The following is a 19,725-nucleotide window of genomic DNA, read 5'->3' as shown; positions in this document are numbered from 1 at the left end:
TGGAGGGAACATAAATTTGAAAAATGATTTGAATTAAAATTTGAGATTTAAGACTAAAATATATATATTTTTTGGAAGAGTACATTTTATTTAGTTTTTCTTAACTACCTCCACGGTACCCTCCACATTTTACCTGCGGTCGGTAACTCCGGTCTGTTTTTGGTTCAACAAAATAAACTACGGCTGTTTTGACGACCTTTTTCCAATTAATTTGGCAATAGCAATTATTGCTTTGATGGATGAATGCCCAGTCCAACTGGAGCGCTCGTAGATCGTAATAACCTCTCTGTTCCCGTAGTTTGCCAGCCTTGCCCTTGCCATATTGCTGTTCAACTTTCAGCGGCCCCCATGCAATAACGCCAAGACAACAGAGAAAATTTCGCTCACTCCGGCCAAGAAAAAAACATTTGAAAAATAGTTTTCCAAAACGAGATTGGTACGAAATAATATCCTAATAAGTAATAAACACAAACAGTCATTGGATATCGTTCAGAAAAGAAGCCAGTAGACTTCGTATGTTCTCGCAACCACAACATTCATTGGTTTAATTCCAAACCAGCCTCTCCATCACGTTTGCTCCTCATAATCCCCAATGCTTGATGAATTAGATAAGTCGGATAGGTCATAATTATTATTCGTATTAAATATCTTTGACTCACTGTATGAATCACTCCACGCCTTTCTTGATGAATCAGAGATGTCATAAGTTTTATTCGTGGCAACTATTATCATTATCATATACGTCTAATAAGTCTCACCTGACATGGCAGGCAGCAAAATTTTCATGTCCACAAAACCATACTCGGCATTATAATGCAGAAACCAGATGTTCAATACAATGAACCAATTGAGCAGTTTCAGGAGCCAATTGACAAGATCAATGTTATTTACAGTTATTTACATGAATTAGTGCTTATAGGAAGTTCATGTTCTAGCAAGGCACCGAGTTCCATATATACATTTTACATTTGCCATGGCCATGGAACTACCTCCATCTTCAAAGAGCCCTGAGAGCTAGTTTGCTGCCAGTGTGAACACCCTTTGCAGCAAGTCTCAAAACCCCACGGCTTTTGTACAGTCTGTTATCAAAATAAAAAACAAAATGAATAAATGGAGGAATGAAAAATTGTCAAAGCCCACGCGTTTTCTGGGTAATCGCACAAGATTAGTAATGATTTTAACGGAATACAACACTAAAAATTAGGCTACAGAATTTTCCCTACTGTCAAATGAGTTCTGAAACTCCTCTCCAGTCCCGCCCCACCTCAAATGCGAAGGGTAGGCAAAAAAACTAATATATGATTATGCCTGCGGGTTAATAGAGAGACCTACACACACAATCACATGCAAAACGCATGAGGATATCCCTGCAGAAGCTCTACAAGTCTGTCAAGGTGATCACGGTAGATGATATATGAATATAATCACTTGTTACTCGGTCGATTTTATTAGATTGTCTAAGCAAGCTAATAGAAAGAGTCATACCCAGCCAAAGCAAGTCCCCAGGTAGATAGCGCATAAAACAACTTCCCTGCATGCCAAATATCTAATACCCTCTCCAGTTTGCTTACACCACCCAATGCCTTCAACAGAGCTGCGCATCAAATGATTTCAAATAAGAAAAGATGCCAAAATATTGTCAATTCATTACACTAGCAGCAAGACGCAATTCCATACTTAATACAAGATCATATTAAAGCAAAGGAAAAGGTGACAATTCATTGCAAAATATTGCCTTCAACAGAGCTGTGCATCAAATGATTTCGAAAATAAAAAAGATGCAAAAATATTGTCAATTCATTACACTAGCAGCAAGACGCAATCCTATACTTAATCCAAGATCATATCAGAGCAAAGGAAAAGGATGTCAAGTGTTCAAAGAAAATAAAACATCTAGTTATTGGAATTAGGCACGCTAAACCTCCACAAGGAAAAGGCAGAAATCATCACAATGATTATTGGAGTAAATAATAATTACATCATCCAGCAAGTTTAAAAGGAAACTTATCTACTTATACCATTTTGAACAAAGGTTACCACTAAACTAGTAAGATCAGATGATGACACAAGATCAAAGATTCTATAAATAATTACTTTCCTGTGCAGCATAAACTTAAATGGGCTGGAGAGAACCTCCACCCCGACCCATTTGGTTTAAGAGAATGCAACAGACAACCCATATAAGATGCAACAAAGGCCTGACCAGAGACTTACTTTTCCGTAGTTCCTCTGGTGACAAATTCTGCAATCAAAACGAAAGAAACAAAGTTGGATATGGAAAATAAAAAATCAATATCAGTATAAGCGAGAACATACTCGAGCTTTTGGGTTTGACAGAATGCACTTAGCCATAAAGTTGGCAACTCCATCTACCACATGTTCCTCACCAATGACTACGTAATTTTCATTATCAATTCCACTCCATTCCTCAACATTGCTTGGTTCCACCTCATCCTTGACCCACACCCACCAGCTCGGTTGTTCGGAATCAACGTTGATCAGAATATCCGCAGATTGATAATCAATATCTGCCGATGAACGACCAAACAGCATACAGTTGTCAATTCCAAGTACTCGCACACAGGACGTATAAATTCGTTCATTTAACTCCTCATCCCCACCTTCTACCCAAAATATAGTCAATACCTGTGGCCTCCTTGAAAGGGAATTCATTGCCTCCCTCAGTACAATTTTGTTGGAGGCACTTGAGCCGCGTCAGGTAATCATCAGACCTCACAGTATCCACTAAACGAGCTTGCAGCTATGTTAACAACAAGAACACATCAACAGAATGCGAGAGACGAATAGGGGGAGGGAGTGTATACCCAAAGGCACTCGTTTTGTTTACTTTTTATTTAGCTTGCAGTAAAGCAATTAGTAAGAAAACTAGCATCTCTGATATAAAAGTCAATTTTTTTGGTTAAAAAAAAAATATGAAGGTTAACTACTCCCAAGAACAAAGTAAGATAATAGGGCATACATCTGGAGGACAATCGTTCAAGAATGAAGGCGATTGAGAAAGCTTATAAAGTAGCACCAAATTCTTCTCTAGCAAACTCCTAAGTCGCCGATTTTCGGATCGAAGTGACTCCAAATTTGCATCGCTTTCATCTGATGAGCTGTGAGAATTGCCGTGGTGGCGGAGATGATGACTGCATTCCACGGCAGTCCAAGCCACATCGGCGACCTCCAGTACTGTCTTGGCCACCTCTACGGCGTTCGGGCTCACCATAGTTGCCGGGACTACGAATCTGGAACGTGAATTGGGCGAAGCGTTCGATTAGAAATGGGAAGCCCTAATTGGGTTCTCCGACAAGACCTCAGCGTTTGCGTGTATATGTTAGAGAAATGTTTCCGCGCTCATAACGATCCGGTTTTTCGTATATAACCAAAAAAAAAAAAAGGTTATAGTTTTTCTAATTTCTACATAAGCCGGCAATTATTTGGCGCAGATGCTATTGCTAACTTTGATAATGCTGACGCTATTTGGCGCGGGCATGAGGCGGGTTGATTTGAATTTCATATGCTGGGGGCAAAAGCTTTAAAAAAAAGAAGAAGAAGAAGAAGGGACAAGAGTTCTCTTCCAAATTTCATGTAAGTTTGTTTTTATGTATTTAAAATAAAAAAATATTATGCAGACAATTTTAATTATTTGATTCTGGGTACTTAATCTAGTGAGCCTTGTGGAGGGAAGGCCAACCTTGAATAAATAAGAAATATTCAGTGAAATTAAATTGTACTATTTGTGGGAAATTAAACGAGTCGTATAAATTTAAACTTTTATTTCATGCCAAAAAAAAATTTAAACTTTTATAACTTGTTAAGTTGAAGTAAATATTAATATTAAATGTATTTCTTTTTTTTTAAATACTGTTTTGGTCCTAAATATAAAACCCATTTTGTAAAATATTCTTTCGGTCTTTAATATAAAATATAATTGTTAAGTTAGTTTTGGTCCTGAATATAAAACCTATTTTTCATATTTATCATTTTTTTAAATTAATCAGGTAAGAGAGGAAAGGAAGATATTAAGAAAGATAATTATGGCGTTTTAGAAAAAATATGTCATATTTTTTTACAACTAATTAACTTACCTAACTTCTTTAATTTAATCAAATTAGTTAAATATGTCTTATATTAAAGAAGGAGTAGTTTATATTATATGAGTCTTATATTTAGGAGGTGTTTGTTAACCTTAGCAAAATCAATTTTGGAGCGCAAACCATGATTTTAGGATTTAGATTGCCAAACATCCCACATTTTCATGAAACCATGATTTGGCTCCAAAACCATGGCTTGACCTACCCAAACTATGGTTTCATGAAAAGCAACAAAAAAAAAACTTTTGGAAAATGTGGTCCTTTTTTTTACATTGCAATACTACTTATAGTCTTTAATATAAGAGTTAGTTAACTAATTTGAGTAGATTAAGAAAATTAACTAGAGAAAATCACAAAAAAAACCCTGAAATTTGGAAAACGCAGATAGGGACCGTGACAACTTCACCATGACTTTTGACAACTCTTTAATTGTGATTTTTTCAATTAATTAAGTTAGTTATTTGTAATAAATATATATTATTTTTTCCTAAAATACTCTTTCTAATTATATGTACTAACTAGAAGTCTCATTTGATGAAATATTTAATATACGTAACTACTACAAGTACTATTTAAAAAAATAAGATAAATATGAGAAACAAAATATATTAGTTTTTATATTTAGGACCAAATTGAATATCAAAATAGTTCTTATATTAAAAATCAGAAGTAGTATGTTATTAAAAAAACTAGCTATAAAAAAATGTTATGGGATTTTATGTTTAAAATCTTTATGAAAAAAAAATATTTTTCAGTTGGCAAAAAAATAATCATTTTTCTGAAACATATTTAATCTTATGTTTTATAAATACATATACACGTTAATTAATTATTTATTATATTGGTAAAAAATATTATTGACAAATTTATTACTTCGAATAAAAATATATTATAAAATTTATGTTTTATATAATTATCATATTAACATATATTTTTTTAATAATTTGTACATATAAAAAATACTTCTGATAACAACTATTCAAACATTTTTACTTTATCAAAATCATATTCTTACAAAATCTATTCTCAAAAATTATTTTTTTTCAAAAACTATTTTCAATCTATGATTTGGTTTTATCACACACTTCTTTACATTTAGACGGGAGGAGTAACAATCAGAAGCCGGGGCTATGGGTCGTGGGTTTCGACGTCGTTAGTCGTTCACAGTGTTTTGATCAGTAGGAAGGCTCTCGTGTACCCTAGAATTGCTGTTCTGGGATTACACCGAAGGAATCGAACCATCTTCGTCTCTTTTTCCACTCCTTCGTACACAAGTCACGCCCTCTGCGCCTTTCGTCCGGGGTTTTAGCTTGGGGACCGGAACGTGGTCTTACACTTTTACACTGCAACATCTGCTTCTCCTGCGCTCCGAGACGGCAGATAATGGCGGAGGAGGCACCGGAAACCGAGACTCCTAAGAAGGATACTGAGGTGGATGCGCGCCATATTGAGTCTCAGATTCAGACTGCTATGCGCTCTCGCGTTGCTCACTTCAAGGAACAAGCCGAGTACTTAATTCTTCCTTCTCTCGCTGCTTCTCTGCTCAATTGGCTTCAAATTTGTATCAATTATTCGCATACTACATGTTTTATCTTCATTTGGGAAAGCTCTCTGTACTGTGTAATAATCTTATCGTCTGCATTTTCCCAACTTCCAAATAATTTGTCCTTTCGACGGGAGTCTGATTTGTTTAACGCATATACATATGCAGCTGTCATTAAACACCTCATCCTCTTGCACTTTCCATTGGCTGAAAAGTATAATATTACTCTGCTATCTATAGTAAGAGCTTTTATGTTGGCGTGAATATTAGCACCTAGCAACATAGCGAACCCAAGAAAACACTGGATACTGTCGAAATTCGTTGATTGATGGATATCTACAGTACAACGATGATTTGTTGCGATGACCATAATTTCTCTGCCTAAGTGACTACTGATGAATTCTGTATCAGACCGTGTATTGAGATATCTAAAATATGAATTCTTGCAATTTTGTCTTTGACGCAGTTCTTTGACATTTGAGGGGGTTCGTAGATTGCTTGAGAAAGATTTGGGGTTGGAGCCATATGCATTAGACGTGCATAAGAGATTTGTCAAGCAATGCTTGCTGAAGGTACTTTTGTGGATTAAAAACCTTTCATCCTCACCTAGTGAAAGAATGAATATGCTGTGCTTGGGCCTTTTCATCCAATTACTTACGATGTGATTGAGTAACAAGGCTGCTTTTGTGCGAATTGAAATAGAATGTTCAACATGAAATATTGTCATAGCCATTTAAGTGAACCATTGATAAAGCCAAACTTGTTTTCTACTTGAATTCTATTACATGCTATTTTACTCTTTGTTTAACGGGAGCTCAGTGTGCTGAATAAGACTTTGGTGAACATAATCAATTATTGTAGAGGACGGTGATTTTGGATTTTTTTTTTCTTTTTGGCTGCTAATTGCTGTTGCTTTATAATGTATTTTATCTTATTTTTGAAACTTTGATCATGCAATAAAGCATGCTTATTTTTGTTTACTAGCCATATATCAACGTGTGTGTGTATTGTTTTTTAAATTGATATTTTTAACCTCTCCTTATTACTGGTAGAGCTTAGAAGGGGTTGGAGATGATAAGTCCCCAAAGGTATCTGGGGATACAGGGGAAAAAGGTACTCGTACACAAGAGAAAGAAGGATCAACTGAAGAAATCCTTTCAAAAAAGGATGTAAAGACTCGTTGTACTGACAATGAAGATAAAATGGAAGATTCTCCAGTGTTGGGTCTGCTAAATGAAGAAAAATCTGTTAAACTTGAAACTAAGGAAGCTGAAGGCAATGACAAAAATGCAATTCCAAGTGAAACGATGATTAAGAAAGCCATTAGAAAAAGATCTTCTTATGTCAAAGCCAATTCAGAGTATGTAACATATTCTTTCAATATTTGTCATTCTGTTTTCGCTCAACAGTATTATAGATCTTATTCATCACATATTACCCAGTTCTTATCGTCCTACTGTCAATTTCATGAATTTTTAAATTTTGAATTTGGACGTGGGTGTTTTTGGCTTTCTAATTTCAGGAAAGTCACAATGGCTGGTCTTCGTCGACTATTGGAAGAAGATCTTAAACTTGAGAAATTTTGTCTTGATCCCTATAAGAAACTTATAAGTCAGCACCTAGAGGAGGTGATTGATTTGACTCCAGAAAGTGTGATTTAGGCTGGTACAGTGTGCTTTATCAGATGTTTAACTTTTTTTTTTTTTTTTAAGGTGTTAAAATCTTGTGAAGCTTCAAAACCTGCAAACAGTGCCAAGAAAATTGTTAAGAAAAAACCTGATGCCAAAGCAACTAAAAAGGTCAGTAGTGAAGAGAGCTCTGATGACTCAGATGTTGAAGAGGAAGAGGAACAGGAAGATGAAATTAAACCTAGAAAAAGAAGTATTCCGAAAGGGAAGTTGCAGAACTCCCTTGAACCTAAGAAGCGGAAAGGATCCCCAGAGGAGACTGAATTATCTGCTAAGAAAAGGATAAAGTCATCTAGAAAAGCCTCAGAAGACAGCAGAGATGCAGAAGATTCTGGAAAAGACTCTGAAGATGATCAGTCCCAATCATCGCCAGAGAAAATTACAAAGGTGGTACTGATTATTATATGATGGTTCTAATGAGACAGTTTAGACCATAACCGCTTTTTAATGGAATAGCCATGTTCAATGAAAATAACTGCTTTTATAATATAATACACATGATAGCTGTGCTGTTCAGGTTTGCATGAAGTTAGCATTGACTTTCTTTATTACTTATCTGCCTGCTGGTTGATTGAATAACATGCATATTTTTTATGTGCATGTTTGTTCTGTGTGCATGCATGTTAATGTCTTTTTGCTGTCTTTCCCTCAAATGCAGAAGAAAGAAGTTTCAACTCCTGCATATGGTAAACAAGTGGAGCATCTAAAATCTGTTATTAAAGCATGTGGAATGAGGTCATTTGCTTTCCCTGCTTCACTTTTTATGATTCCAGGTCCTTGTTGAGGGTGGTAGCTTTACTTTGCATACTTTTGTTGCAGTGTTCCACCCGTTATCTATAGGAGAGTCAAGCAGGTGCCTGAAAATAAACGGGAAGCCCAGCTAATAAAGGAGATGGAAGAAATACTGTCTAAAGAAGGATTGTCTTCAAATCCATCTGAAAAAGGTTGGCTTTGGTTGTTGAGCTTACGTTTGTGTATGCCCATGGATTTTAGCTGCGATATTTATGCTGTATGTTGGAATTTGTATTCTTCAAAACAAAGCTTTTGGAGTTGGAGCTACAGTTTTCCGTTATGTGTTTTTATCTTTACTCTATTAAACAAAACGGAGCCGTTGCAAGTCTAGCTTATTCCTAGTTTTGTTAGTTCTGAATCATTCCTTAATTTTTTTTCCCTCAGAAACTTGGCTGCAATACTCTATAGAATGGTTGATTTTAAGTTTGCAAGTTTAACTAGTACAACTTGTGAATTAAGTCTTCCAAAAATTTATTGAACTTTCAAAGTTAATTTATCACATAACCTGCATAGCGTTTGATCATGCAATGAATTGTTGAAACCCTGCCTCCATTTTCAGGCAAAATTTCACAATGAAGTTTTTCACTCATTTACATAAAATTTATTCATGTAAAATCACAGCAAAGAGTTCTTGGACAACTATTAGTATACTCATAATGCTGCTTTTTGCGTGGGATCCTTCTTTTACCTTTTCTAAATATTTCACGTCAATTTATATATATAAATATAAATAAGTAATACATTACGTAAACTAAGGTCCGAGATTGGCAGGAATTTTACTACTGAAATCCAGACCCTTGAAGCACACATGGAATCCAGAATTTTACCGGTGCTCATAGGGTATATGAGTATTTTGTCCTCCTAAATTTGTATGCCATCTTTATTGCCTCAATCCCATTTATAATTTTCATTACTTATCAATAAAATAATTGTTTAGAAATCTAGATGCTGCATAAAGGGTTTCTGACATTACAGCCTACAATTTAGTGCAGGAATTTGTTATTCTGAATTTGGTATTAAGGACCCATATATTTTTTATTCACACAGAAATTAAGGATGTAAAAAGGAAGAAGGAAAGAGCAAAGGAACTTGAGGGTATTGATGTGAGCAATATCGTGTCAAGCTCACGCCGGCGATCAACAGCTAGTTTTGCTGTTCCTCCAAAGGCCAAAGAACCAGTTGAAACTAAAACTAATGGTGATGATGTTGAGAACAGTGGGGATGACAATGATGATGAAAGCAATGATGATGAAGAGGATGAAGACGAGGAAGAAGAGAACAGTGGCGACGATGATGATGGAAGTCAAAGTGAGGAAGTTAATGAGGGTATGTCTATCTAATATGCAATAAGGCTATTTTTTGTTCTCTTTTGTTGCTTATAAGAGAAATTATTATAGATTCTGGCATCATCTGATCCTTTGTGCTTTCCGCAGTATTAGTAATTAGCTTCCAGTTAATGATAACTAAACTCTTTGGTAGGGCCGAAGCACCATGGAATCATAGATAGCAGGAGCCATCTGTGATTGAATGATTTCAACATCATACTACCTTAGGACATGTCCTGTATTTTAAGTTGTGTTTTGGTATCTTGATGCTGTCACTAATCATATTCAGAACTTGTATAGAGTGGTACAAGTATTTGATTGTCAGAAGTTATCTGGGTGTCGAAGCCTTCATTTTCTAGGACGCTTTGCTGAATTCAGGCTCCGGACATACGTAAACCGTTGCTGCGTGCTTTGTAACTTGGTTTTGAATTGAGGCTCGAGGGTGAGGGTCTTTTTTTTTTTTTTTTGGGGAAACTGAGGGTGAGGGTCATTCAAATGAGGGAGATGTAGGAATTCTTTATTTTTCGTTAAGTGTGACCAGAGAGATTTAAGGTGCATTCTGGGTAATGCAATATGCATGTGCTGCAACTGGCTGACTTGGAGTTGAAAAATGGTTTTTGCCTTTTTAAGAGATTCCATTGTGTCCTTATACTGTTCTCCGTTGTGCAGATGAAGAGGACAGCGATTAAACCGTGCAATTGCTGACATGTGAAAGGTCGATTGCTGGGTAATTAAAAAGCGATTTTCCCCTGCAAGTTAGAGGGATCATGTATAATGTAATTCAATACCCCTTTGCTCCCTGTGGAAATGGACGATAGTTGTTTGATGTTACAGACTATTGATTTCGGTTGTTCAAGTGGTTGAGATAGGAGACACTGCTTCTCCCGTGGTCCGTTTGTAGGAACGAACTTATTGATAGTGAGGTTCATTTTTCTTATTTATTTTAGGTAAATTAAGTTACTGGCTTATCTTAAATACAATTCAGTTTAGCCAATAGAAATCACTGTCTGTGATCCATTAATTTTATTTCATAAAAAAAAAACCATTGTAAGCCGCCTTGATGGTCAGGATACAGAGGGTGATAAGGTTGCATTGTTGTTGATCAAATATTGTAAATAAAGTGACTTGATTTTTCAGAATATGCATAATGCATGGAGCTCAGTCTGGCGCTCAATAATATTAGGTTAGGTTATTAAAGTGTTTTTCCCGGCATTTTTTCAGCATTTTTGTAATTTGACTTGACCTTTCACCATCCCCCCTTTTTTATGGGGACCGGTTTTCATCATCCTTGAGAGATGAAGGAATAGGTTAGTGACTGTAACCGCAAATCTTTTCGGTCCGAAGTTAGTGAATACATGTATCAATACTAAATGGGCCGGCAGGTTGATTGGATCTGGCAGCGAAGAACCAGTCAGTCGGTCTGAAAGGTTTAAATTTTTCAACACAAAAAAAAATGAAATGAAAATGTCTGATTTTTTTTTTCCCGGTAATCAGAAAAATTTAATTTCACGCAGGGTGTAAAAAAATCATCACTTTATTTACATAAAGGTGGATGACTGTCTTCATCCCCTCGCGAAGACTTGATGTAACTGGACCGGAATCAAGTGTCAATACATCATGGGGAATAGAAGCTCCTGATTTGGAGCCTGCGGCATTAGTTTTCATGGATGACCCAGGGCGATGATAACCAATAATGTGGTTCTTTTGGGCAGATGCACTTATAATTTGGAAACTCTTAAATAATTTGTTTTCAAAAGCTTTTCCAGTAATTTTTTAGAACTTTACAGCAATTCTCCTTCTCTTTTAAATCATGCGTTAAAAACGGAAATCACATTATTGACCTCCCCCACCTTCCATTTCCAATTTATACTTTACTAATAGTCGTCAGCGCAACTGGCAAGAACTAGTGAAACCGTGGCAACAACATTATTATCCCTTTAGCTAAAACAAATAAAAGATTGAGAAAAGACAAACTGGTCGCGCATGAGGTTAAGCTATCACGAACATGATACAAAACAATTGCGCTAGATATGCCTTGTGACGTAATTGATCAATCAGTGACGTATGCATTGCGATGGTGCCATTGTTAATCTGAAAGATTATAGAGGCATGACCTCAACATGGATATAAATCTTCTACCAGTGTCTAGAAACAATACAAGTTTAGAATGTAGTTCAATACAGGATTGCTCCATTTTGAGGATTTAGGTCCACACATTGGGTGCCAAAAACAGCCTGCAACATTCAGTTCTCTTCTGAAAGAATACGCCTAACTTCATTTGCAAGATCCATGACGTGTTTGTCTTGGCATCCTAAAGAACAATTAATTAGAAGAAAAGGAAGACACAGATAAGACATGCATTTATTAGAATGATCAGTATGTTCTCATAAGTAGACCTCACCTATTTGAAGAAGAGCTTTCTCAAGTTGGAAAAGATAATCTCTGTTGGGTCCTGACGGACCTTCTGCCCGAGTTATTTGCCTATACAAATACAATGTCGGAAGAAAAATGAAACATAATGACAAGCAACTAAGCCCCAACTTTCCATAGTACATGCAGTTCTGTAGCACGAATCACATTATATGATATAGCAAGTAGACAGAACATTCAACATGATCCTCCGTATTTAGCTTGCTAAATATCATGCATGATAACAGAAGAAACAAGAAAGGGAGGGAGGGAGAGATGCGTGGGGGTTTGACCTGACATGAATCTGTATAACTGATGCTACTTACAAGAACTAACAGAATAACATAAGCAACCACATGAATTAAATTGTCTCTACTATCTTTCCTCAAATTCGGGTAAGCTTAGCAACCTGCTTCCTGGACATGATAGTTCACCACAGACTAATCATCACCTTGTAGATTTCCAACAACTATCCAGTGAGAAAATCACTAGTCATTTACTAATTTACTAATTTCGAAAAGCTTGTACTTGATATGGGATTGAATACTCAAGATGAGAGTTCAAACTGAAGTAACTAATCTATCATGCTAAGTAGAGATTAATTTATGCCAAAATTTAAGACCAAAAACGATGGGGCAAAAGATGCAAACCTCGCTATCTCTTCAACAGATGCAGGGCCCAAGTAATTTTTGTTGACGCTCTTGTCTGGAGATGCTATGTATCTGTAATATGCAAATACCGATTATTTTAACTATTGATGATGAGACATGTAAACAACGAAAAGGTTCTGCAGTGTCTCTTCCACTTACACCATCACTCCAGAAATGGCTGGAACTGTAGCTGTAAGCTCCTGAAACAAATTTTAGCGGATGCTAATTAAAAAAAAAAAAAAAAACCTCTAATAGAGCAAAATAAAATACAAGCAGCCTTATCCCACTAGGTGAAGTTGGCTATATCAATTGCACAAAACCATTGTACTCCATCAACAACTAACTCTTCTGACATATCATTAATCATCTAGGTGCTAGAAGAATCGTGGCATATGTTACTCACAGTGAAAACATCGAGGTAGGCCTTTTTGTCATACTGCTTCTCCCTCACCTCAAGATACTGTACAATAATTACATTAAAATATATCAATCAAGGATACATCAAAATTGACTGAGCGGCCTCTCGCCAGCATTGAGTCCTTTGCAACAATTTACCCTTGCTTGGCAAGCATAATGCAGTCTCTGTAGGAAAAAAGTCGTTTTGTAATAAATTTCTGTAAGTTAGCGGTTATAATGCTCTCAAATCGTAAGATTCTTTCTGTGGGGCTTGAGAGGGGGAATGCCTTTGTCCGGTGGTTTAGATTGACGGATGAAAATTTCAATTTTACGAAGTTATCATAACCAACCGGACTTCACTGTTCAGTAGTTGAATACTGGGATCATAAGGCCTAGTCATTCCCCATTGTCCGTCTTTCCAAGCTTGACTTAAGCTTGAGCCTCTCATGGCTGTCCCTAGCAAACGTCCAGTAATTAATGCATGTGGTTTCGTTCATGGGTCAGAGTAGTAGTTCCCGCATCATTGCTCAATGCGTTTTAAAGATCTTCCAGGCTCCTGTCTACTTCCTTGGATAATCAAGCTACATGAGTCAACTAAAAGACTTAAACCAAATAACACTATCTTCCTTCACTTTGATTTATATAAAGGATATATTCAAAAAAGAATTTTGCTGTTAGGACTTCAAAGCGGATAAGTACTAATCTTACTAAACAAAGCACCGATATCATGCTTAGAAAAGCATCAGGCCCTGAATTAGTAAATGTAGTCTTCTTCCATTCCAGATTATGTCTGATTTATATCCTATTGAATTTCATCATTAACGTGTGGTAACAGCACAACAATTGAACAGACTCTTAATATATGTGACAGTAAAATTCACACTAACAGTCATTAACATCAGAACAAAAATAAGGCATGTTCTGACTAGTTCCAATTCCTTACCAGACAGAGTAGGCACTGGTCATGAGCGGGGAAAAAAAAAAGACATATCCATATATAAGCTTAGGGTCTAGCAACAGCAAAAGGATATGCACGTTAAAAAGCCTACCGTAAAAGCAATTTCTTGATCTTCCTTCTTTGAGATCTTGTAAGCAACTCCCCACTATCTCCTTGCAAAATCAAGGAATTACATGGTGAAACGTTGCATTCAATAATTTTAATTCATGACACAACTAAGATTTAGTGCAAAAGCCTTACATAACATCAAGGAGTGGAATGAAGATATTGCCACACAAGGTCACGGTAACTAACCAAATAAAAGGTCTTAATTTGGACAGCATATGAAAAATAATTTTTGTTTTACCACCAACAGGCAGTTAAAATACTTTTATTCTTTTTGAAGACTCTATTTCATCTTGTAGGTGCTTAATCACAGTGATTGAAAGTACAGAAACTGATTAGACCATACTGCTTGATTTAGCCGCTTAGGCACTCAAGACAAGGGAAGCGCACACACGCACACTGATATATATAACTACAACCAGAAAAAAAGAGAGAGAGAAAAGAAAATGGGCCCTTATCACCTTTTTTTTTTTTTCCAAGTAAATTCTTAAACAAGGATGAATTATGTAAGCAACAATTATGGCTATGTCCAACTAACTAGCCTAGCAAACAAACTGAGTGAAGATATAGTTCAATTAGAATAACATTGAGAAGTCGACAATAAGGCAAAGAGCTTCTTCCACTCCATTTTAATGACAAGATTTAGAATTTCACAGAAATGAATTACAATGATCAACATTGTAACTCATACCGTAGCAAGTTTCATGACATGAAATCAAATGCAAGACCTCTGAAACACATGCATTGTTTGCCTAGATCGACCAGTTGAGTGAGGAAAAAGTGAGCGTGGTAATTATGCAGCTTATAAGACTTACGCACACTTCTCCTTCGGCAGGCTCGATGGTTACTGTTCTTCCCGGGTATTCAGGGGTCCCCCTGTGGTCAGTACTGCCTGGCAAAAGCAAATCATCGACGCTGTCTTTTGTCTAATCAAGAGTTGAATTGAACACACACGGGAGGGGATAAGAAAGAGATATGGATGCAAGAAGAAAGACCTTGATGGAAGACACGTCGATAGCCTCTGATGAAACACACGACGCTTTCATCAAATGGAAAGCCAGCTTTCCAAATCAGAGAACCATACCCGAATACCCACATCACCATTTTCTGGCTTCCGAGTTTTGACTTTTGACCCACTTTAATTTCTCCTAGCCGCTTTATTGTTAGGTGCAGAACCACATTACTGAAAGGCTGGTTCGTCAGTTAGGTTGGAAGAGAAGAATGATAGAAGCACCCAATCAGGCACGAACAGGAGTAACGCGGCGGTAAGAGCATTGAACTGACACGGGATGCACTAATCATTTGAACTTTATTTTTAATATAGGGAGTGTTTGGGAATTAGAAGAAATGTTTTTTAAAAATATTTGTTTACAAATCAAGATAAATTACTTCACATATTTATTTTGTATACCGTGAAATCACTTCTAAATTATAGTTTGTTCTCTATTCAAATACCCACTTAATAAAAGTTAAGTTACACTAGCTATATCCATAAAATGATTATTTTTCAAGCAAATTGTGCGCATAATAAATAATAATCTCATGACGACTCTTTAATTAAAGACATGTTATGTTGATTGAAACAAAATCAGAATTAAAACATTTCAAATGTAGACTCAAATAATATACAAAGTAAAACAGAGATGAAAATAAAACATAATAATTAAATTAAAAAAATCTAATCCTCATTGTGACTATAGACGTGCAAATGGGTTGAACCAAAGGCGAGAACAGTCTAATTTTCACATAATCTATAATTTTTTTCAATTACAGACAAAAAGTGTAGTGCATGACCTTTTTTTTTTTTTTTAACCTTTTGTTTCAATTCCTCTTTTTGGCAAAAGTAAAAAAGGGGAGGGGGTAAGCCGGCCTCCACCCAACCCAACCCACGCCACCCCACCGGCTCGCTCACTGGTGCCAATGCCACACTGCCATTAGTGAAAAAAAAAAAAAAAATTACATATCCTAGTGGAGAAATATTAACAAAATACAAAATAAGCGTAAAAATCTAATAAAATTTGTGCAGAAATATTAAAAGACTGAAAATTCTGCATGGGATCTAAAATATGGTTATGACTTATGTAAACATTTAATATTTTCCAAATCTTTATGAACTTATTAAAATATTTCATTCGTTTATAAAGTGAAATATTACCTTCAGCTCTTAATATAGGGTCTTGTTTGATAATCCTTTTAACAATAATAGTTCTAGCCAATATACTTGATTAGTAAGGATATTTTAGAAAAGACAACACCTATTTTTGATAAATAACTAACTTAATTTCTTTTTTTAATCTCCTCAAATTAGTCAACTAACTCTTATAATTAGGACCGGAGGTAGTATTATTCGAGATTGCTTGTCCAAAATTATTGACAAGTGCAAGGAAGTGGTTGTAAATTATGGGAGATATTTAAAAAGTGGTTTGCCACATGTCAAATGAAACGTTTCCCACTTATCATTTTCATGTCTTTTGAAGGAGCGATTGCTGCCAGAAATGAAAGACGACTCCCAGATCTCTATCTCTTGCTTTTGACGTTATGGCAAGAGATCAAATTTTATAGATAACCTTCATCTCAACTCTTTCCTTTCCTTATCAATCATCGCTCACAGACTTTTGAAGTTTGTGCAATGCACATCACAAAAATGCAAAACGAAAACCACAAAATCATAGTGGGTAAATAATTTTTTTTGGGGGGGTTTGGAAAAAGGAATGGGTGTAGTTTAGTGAGGGAAAAGGAAGAAAAGAGACATATGTGGCTTGGTTTGATCAATTTTTGAGAAATGTGACTTAAAGCAATGAATGGTTTATTCTAGCACGAAACGCGGCATGTAGTTAAATCTATGTTGGTACGTACTTGGTTCACTTTTTGGTACATCAGCGAGACCCTCAAGCAAAGGCTGTTCTTTTAACCAGAAAAATCAAATTCATCCTCAATGATGCATGAAACACGTACGCACACTTCTTCACAAGGGCAGGCGTGTTGGGGATTTAATTTCATTGCTTGTTATTGATTTCCCATTCATTATAAAATGATAAGGACCTTATCTCTGGAAAAATAAAGTCTGGTCCTTCACTCAATTGGTCAAAAAGAAGGATGTCTTTGCAAATAATATTAAAAAAAAAAAGAAAGAAAGAAAGAAAAGGAAGGCTAGCTACTCTCCATCGTCCCATTCATTTATGGATGGGGCACGCATGCTTTTAAGCTGTTTCAATAATAAACTAATAATGCATACTCCTTTCGCAGAAGCTTAATTGGCAGTGAGTCCTCAAAAGACAAAATTCATCAATGTGCCACACCCATTAAATTTCATGCATATATCCATCCGAGTAAAGTAAGTCCAAATCCATTTAAAAGCACTTGCACATTGCCATCATTCAATCACGCAATTAATGCGAGCAAAGGTGGGATCCGATTATTCAATTATAACAGGAGCAAATTGTATTTTGCACTCATCCAAACATATATGCAATTTGATCACTTTTTCATTATTTGTATGTGTTGTAAATGTCACGGGGCATTTAGAGCTATACGTATGTGCAATGGATACGTAAGTAAAAGATATATTGTAATTGATTTTAATGGAATTATTAGCAGGTTGGTGTGGATTTTCATTTTCTGATTTAAGGTTTGGTTTGAATGAGGAGGGAAGATAAAAACTAATCGCAAGAGGCAATAGGTGTTGAGGCAGATTTAATTTGATAGAATCGGACCGACAAGACCACATGACAAATAGGAAGTTCTTCTTTGCAATTCATTGGCAGTCAAAGCAGCAAAATCACAACTTTCCACTTATTAAATTAAAGTTTCATGTGTTAACGAGATATAAAGGCTTGTCACTTACATAGAAATAGTTTGAGCGCGCTATTCTGAATAGACTCATTATTTCTTTAATTATGATTAATCTTCTAATCACAGGACGTAGGACTCCATCGTACATTTAATCTTTTTCTCTAATATTTTTTATTTTCTTTTCTTCCCTCCTTTTTTTTTTTTTAAATCACGCCAGCCATGTAGGATACCATATTAGAGTTGCATTAATCACACATAAAGGCCTGTCACTTACACTAAAATAGCTTAAACTACTTTGAATGGAGTCATGACTCCCTTTTATAATTGTGATTAGTCTTCTAATCACATGATGTGAGACCTCACCATATATTAAATAGCACCATGATAGGGAAGTGGGTCGAAGAGGTGAATTATGAAGTGAATATGGAAGTCACTTGTCATGAGTCGTGATGATGTGGGAGGACATCGCATTGGAAATAAAAGTGAAAGTAACCTGACAAAGAAATAAAGTTGGGTTGAAGTTAAACACATGCACAAGAAAAACAACAACAAAACGTACAACTCCATTTGGATAGAAGTACAATATATACTAAACTTAAGGGCTACGTGGGAAAACAAGAAGAAATCAGAGAAGTTTCCCCTCACAAAACATAAATACATATTGACGGTTGACGTTGTACGTTATGGCTTATCGAGAGTGTTTGGTAAGTAGGAATTTCAGGGGAATTGGAAAGCAACCACCTCCACTCTGCTCCGTAATTAGCCTGCCTCATTGTAGTAGTTCAAGTGAAAGTTGCATAGTGGGAATTAACGTGAAGAACAATATAAAACAAGGCTATATGAATATGGTAACACATCTTCGATGACACCAGACCACATTTTTATTAGAATTATGAATAATATGAATCATGAGACACCCAACTCCCGAAGAAGTTTGGCGTCACACACAGCTTGAAATGGGAGTTTGAGATCAGTGGCAATCCATAATCCATCCTCTTCATATGTATACTCCGTACGTATCAAAGAAAACCAATCGCACATAAAGAAGCCAAGAAACTGTACTTTTAAGGAAACTTCAATTTTGCTTATATATAGTTGTCCCCCACCGGAAAAAAAAAACAAGAAAACAAAAAAAAAGGGGGACTGGCGTCCACCTGTTCCTCACCAAAAGAAGAAAGGACGTGGTGAGAAATTTTGTTAGTTTAGGTCAAATGAGAAATCCAGAGCTTGCGATGTGGTCCAGTTGAAAAGGTGCATAAAAAAAGACAAGCATTCAGCCGAAAAATAGAAAGAATGACAAGCAATATGGACGACAAGTACAAGTTGCTAAAATTGAAGAACAAGTTGAAAGACATGCATTTATGTATAAGTCGTTCGTCGTTAATTATGTGCAATTAGTAGGGGCGGTCAAAATTCTTTGGTTTACTTTGATCCATACATGTGTTGCAAAAATGATATGACCTATACATGAAGCTGGGTGGTTCATCGACATTGATGATAGCTACCGCTCCATAATGAAGTTCGAAAATGGAAAGTCCAAGGTGATGATGCTGCCAAACTCACTGAAGGGGCTCACACAGGCACAACACGCTGGTGTTTATTTATATATATATATATATGGACGCGCACACTCTACTCCTGATTAACTATGCATTAGAAAATACAAATAGATGATAAGTGAGGGTTTTATTGATGCGAAGAAGATAGCGAGGCGGGAGTTGGGGATAGGATCGAGGAGATAGCAGATGGGACAAGCAAGGACCTAAAGTCTAGATTAAAGAAGCGTGCAAGTCTCGCCAACTTAATTAGCATGATCGGAGGAACATCTTAACAGTAACAAACACAGAATATCTGCACACATAACGTACGGATATGCATATGTAACACCAACATAAATCAATATGAAACCAACCAGGGACATTGGAAAAGTGACGCCCCCCGCAATCACGAGTCAATAACACTGATAA

General features: G+C 36.1%; 3 protein-coding genes across 5 annotated transcripts; 1 reads left to right on the top strand and 2 right to left on the bottom strand.

Annotated features, from left to right (window-relative positions):
* Positions 1–764: 764 nt before the first annotated feature.
* On the bottom strand, positions 765–3,352 carry LOC114731912 (uncharacterized). Of its 2 annotated transcripts, XM_028919168.1 has the most exons (6): positions 2,981–3,350; positions 2,647–2,761; positions 2,317–2,528; positions 2,215–2,242; positions 1,486–1,594; positions 765–1,079 (listed from the first exon to the last, which is right to left on the bottom strand). In XM_028919168.1, the coding sequence occupies exons 1-6, from the start codon at positions 3,230–3,232 to the stop codon at positions 998–1,000; spliced, it is 798 nt and encodes a 265-aa protein (XP_028775001.1). In that variant the 5' UTR covers positions 3,233–3,350; the 3' UTR covers positions 765–997. The 2 variants fall into 2 exon arrangements, with proteins under 2 accessions (XP_028775001.1, XP_028775002.1); XM_028919169.1 differs by lacking the exons at positions 765–1,079; positions 1,486–1,594 and adding an exon at positions 1,612–1,746 and having other exon boundaries at positions 2,981–3,352.
* A 1,926-nt stretch (positions 3,353–5,278) lies between these two features.
* Positions 5,279–10,584, top strand: LOC114731911 (uncharacterized protein DDB_G0283697). The gene is made up of 9 exons (XM_028919167.1): positions 5,279–5,608; positions 6,110–6,215; positions 6,696–7,003; positions 7,166–7,271; positions 7,356–7,718; positions 7,990–8,066; positions 8,151–8,275; positions 9,171–9,449; positions 10,118–10,584. The coding sequence occupies exons 1-9, from the start codon at positions 5,484–5,486 to the stop codon at positions 10,135–10,137; spliced, it is 1,509 nt and encodes a 502-aa protein (XP_028775000.1). The 5' UTR covers positions 5,279–5,483; the 3' UTR covers positions 10,138–10,584.
* An 899-nt stretch (positions 10,585–11,483) lies between these two features.
* Positions 11,484–15,211, bottom strand: LOC114731913 (gamma-glutamylcyclotransferase 2-3). 2 transcript variants are annotated; one of them, XM_028919171.1, is made up of 9 exons: positions 14,962–15,211; positions 14,782–14,858; positions 13,953–14,006; positions 13,063–13,089; positions 12,911–12,967; positions 12,667–12,707; positions 12,508–12,579; positions 11,850–11,929; positions 11,484–11,759 (listed from the first exon to the last, which is right to left on the bottom strand). In XM_028919171.1, the coding sequence occupies exons 1-9, from the start codon at positions 15,068–15,070 to the stop codon at positions 11,692–11,694; spliced, it is 585 nt and encodes a 194-aa protein (XP_028775004.1). In that variant the 5' UTR covers positions 15,071–15,211; the 3' UTR covers positions 11,484–11,691. The 2 variants fall into 2 exon arrangements, with proteins under 2 accessions (XP_028775004.1, XP_028775005.1); XM_028919172.1 differs by lacking the exon at positions 13,063–13,089 and having other exon boundaries at positions 14,962–15,209.
* Between the last annotated feature and the right edge of the window lie 4,514 nt (positions 15,212–19,725).

This window comes from Neltuma alba, unplaced genomic scaffold (assembly GCF_004799145.2).
Source record: "Neltuma alba isolate B1F8T4 unplaced genomic scaffold, ASM479914v2 tig00012864_pilon, whole genome shotgun sequence".
In the NCBI taxonomy this organism is placed as follows: Eukaryota; Viridiplantae; Streptophyta; class Magnoliopsida; order Fabales; family Fabaceae; genus Neltuma; species Neltuma alba.
This window is presented reverse-complemented; position numbering and strand designations above follow the sequence as displayed.

Bases quoted from the DNA above. Each gene is read 5' to 3' on its own strand.
- LOC114731912 (XM_028919168.1), bottom strand. From the start codon at position 3,232: ATGGTGAGCCCGAACGCCGTAGAGGTGGCCAAGACAGTACTGGAGGTC. The intron at 2,762-2,980 runs GTATGCCCTATT...TTGTTAACATAG, and splicing joins TGAACGATTGTCCTCCAGAT to CTGCAAGCTCGTTTAGTGGA. The intron at 2,243-2,316 runs GTATGTTCTCGC...TTTTGATTGCAG, and splicing joins TGTCAAACCCAAAAGCTCGA to AATTTGTCACCAGAGGAACT.
- LOC114731911 (XM_028919167.1), top strand. From the start codon at position 5,484: ATGGCGGAGGAGGCACCGGAAACCGAGACTCCTAAGAAGGATACTGAG. The intron at 5,609-6,109 runs GTACTTAATTCT...TCTTTGACGCAG, and splicing joins CACTTCAAGGAACAAGCCGA to TTCTTTGACATTTGAGGGGG. The intron at 7,272-7,355 runs GTGATTGATTTG...TTTTTTTTTAAG, and splicing joins TAAGTCAGCACCTAGAGGAG to GTGTTAAAATCTTGTGAAGC.
- LOC114731913 (XM_028919171.1), bottom strand. From the start codon at position 15,070: ATGGTGATGTGGGTATTCGGGTATGGTTCTCTGATTTGGAAAGCTGGC. The intron at 13,090-13,952 runs GTAGGCTTTTTA...TTTTTCCTACAG, and splicing joins ATCAAGAAATTGCTTTTACG to AGACTGCATTATGCTTGCCA. The intron at 12,708-12,910 runs GTGAGTAACATA...AATTTGTTTCAG, and splicing joins CCTACCTCGATGTTTTCACT to GAGCTTACAGCTACAGTTCC.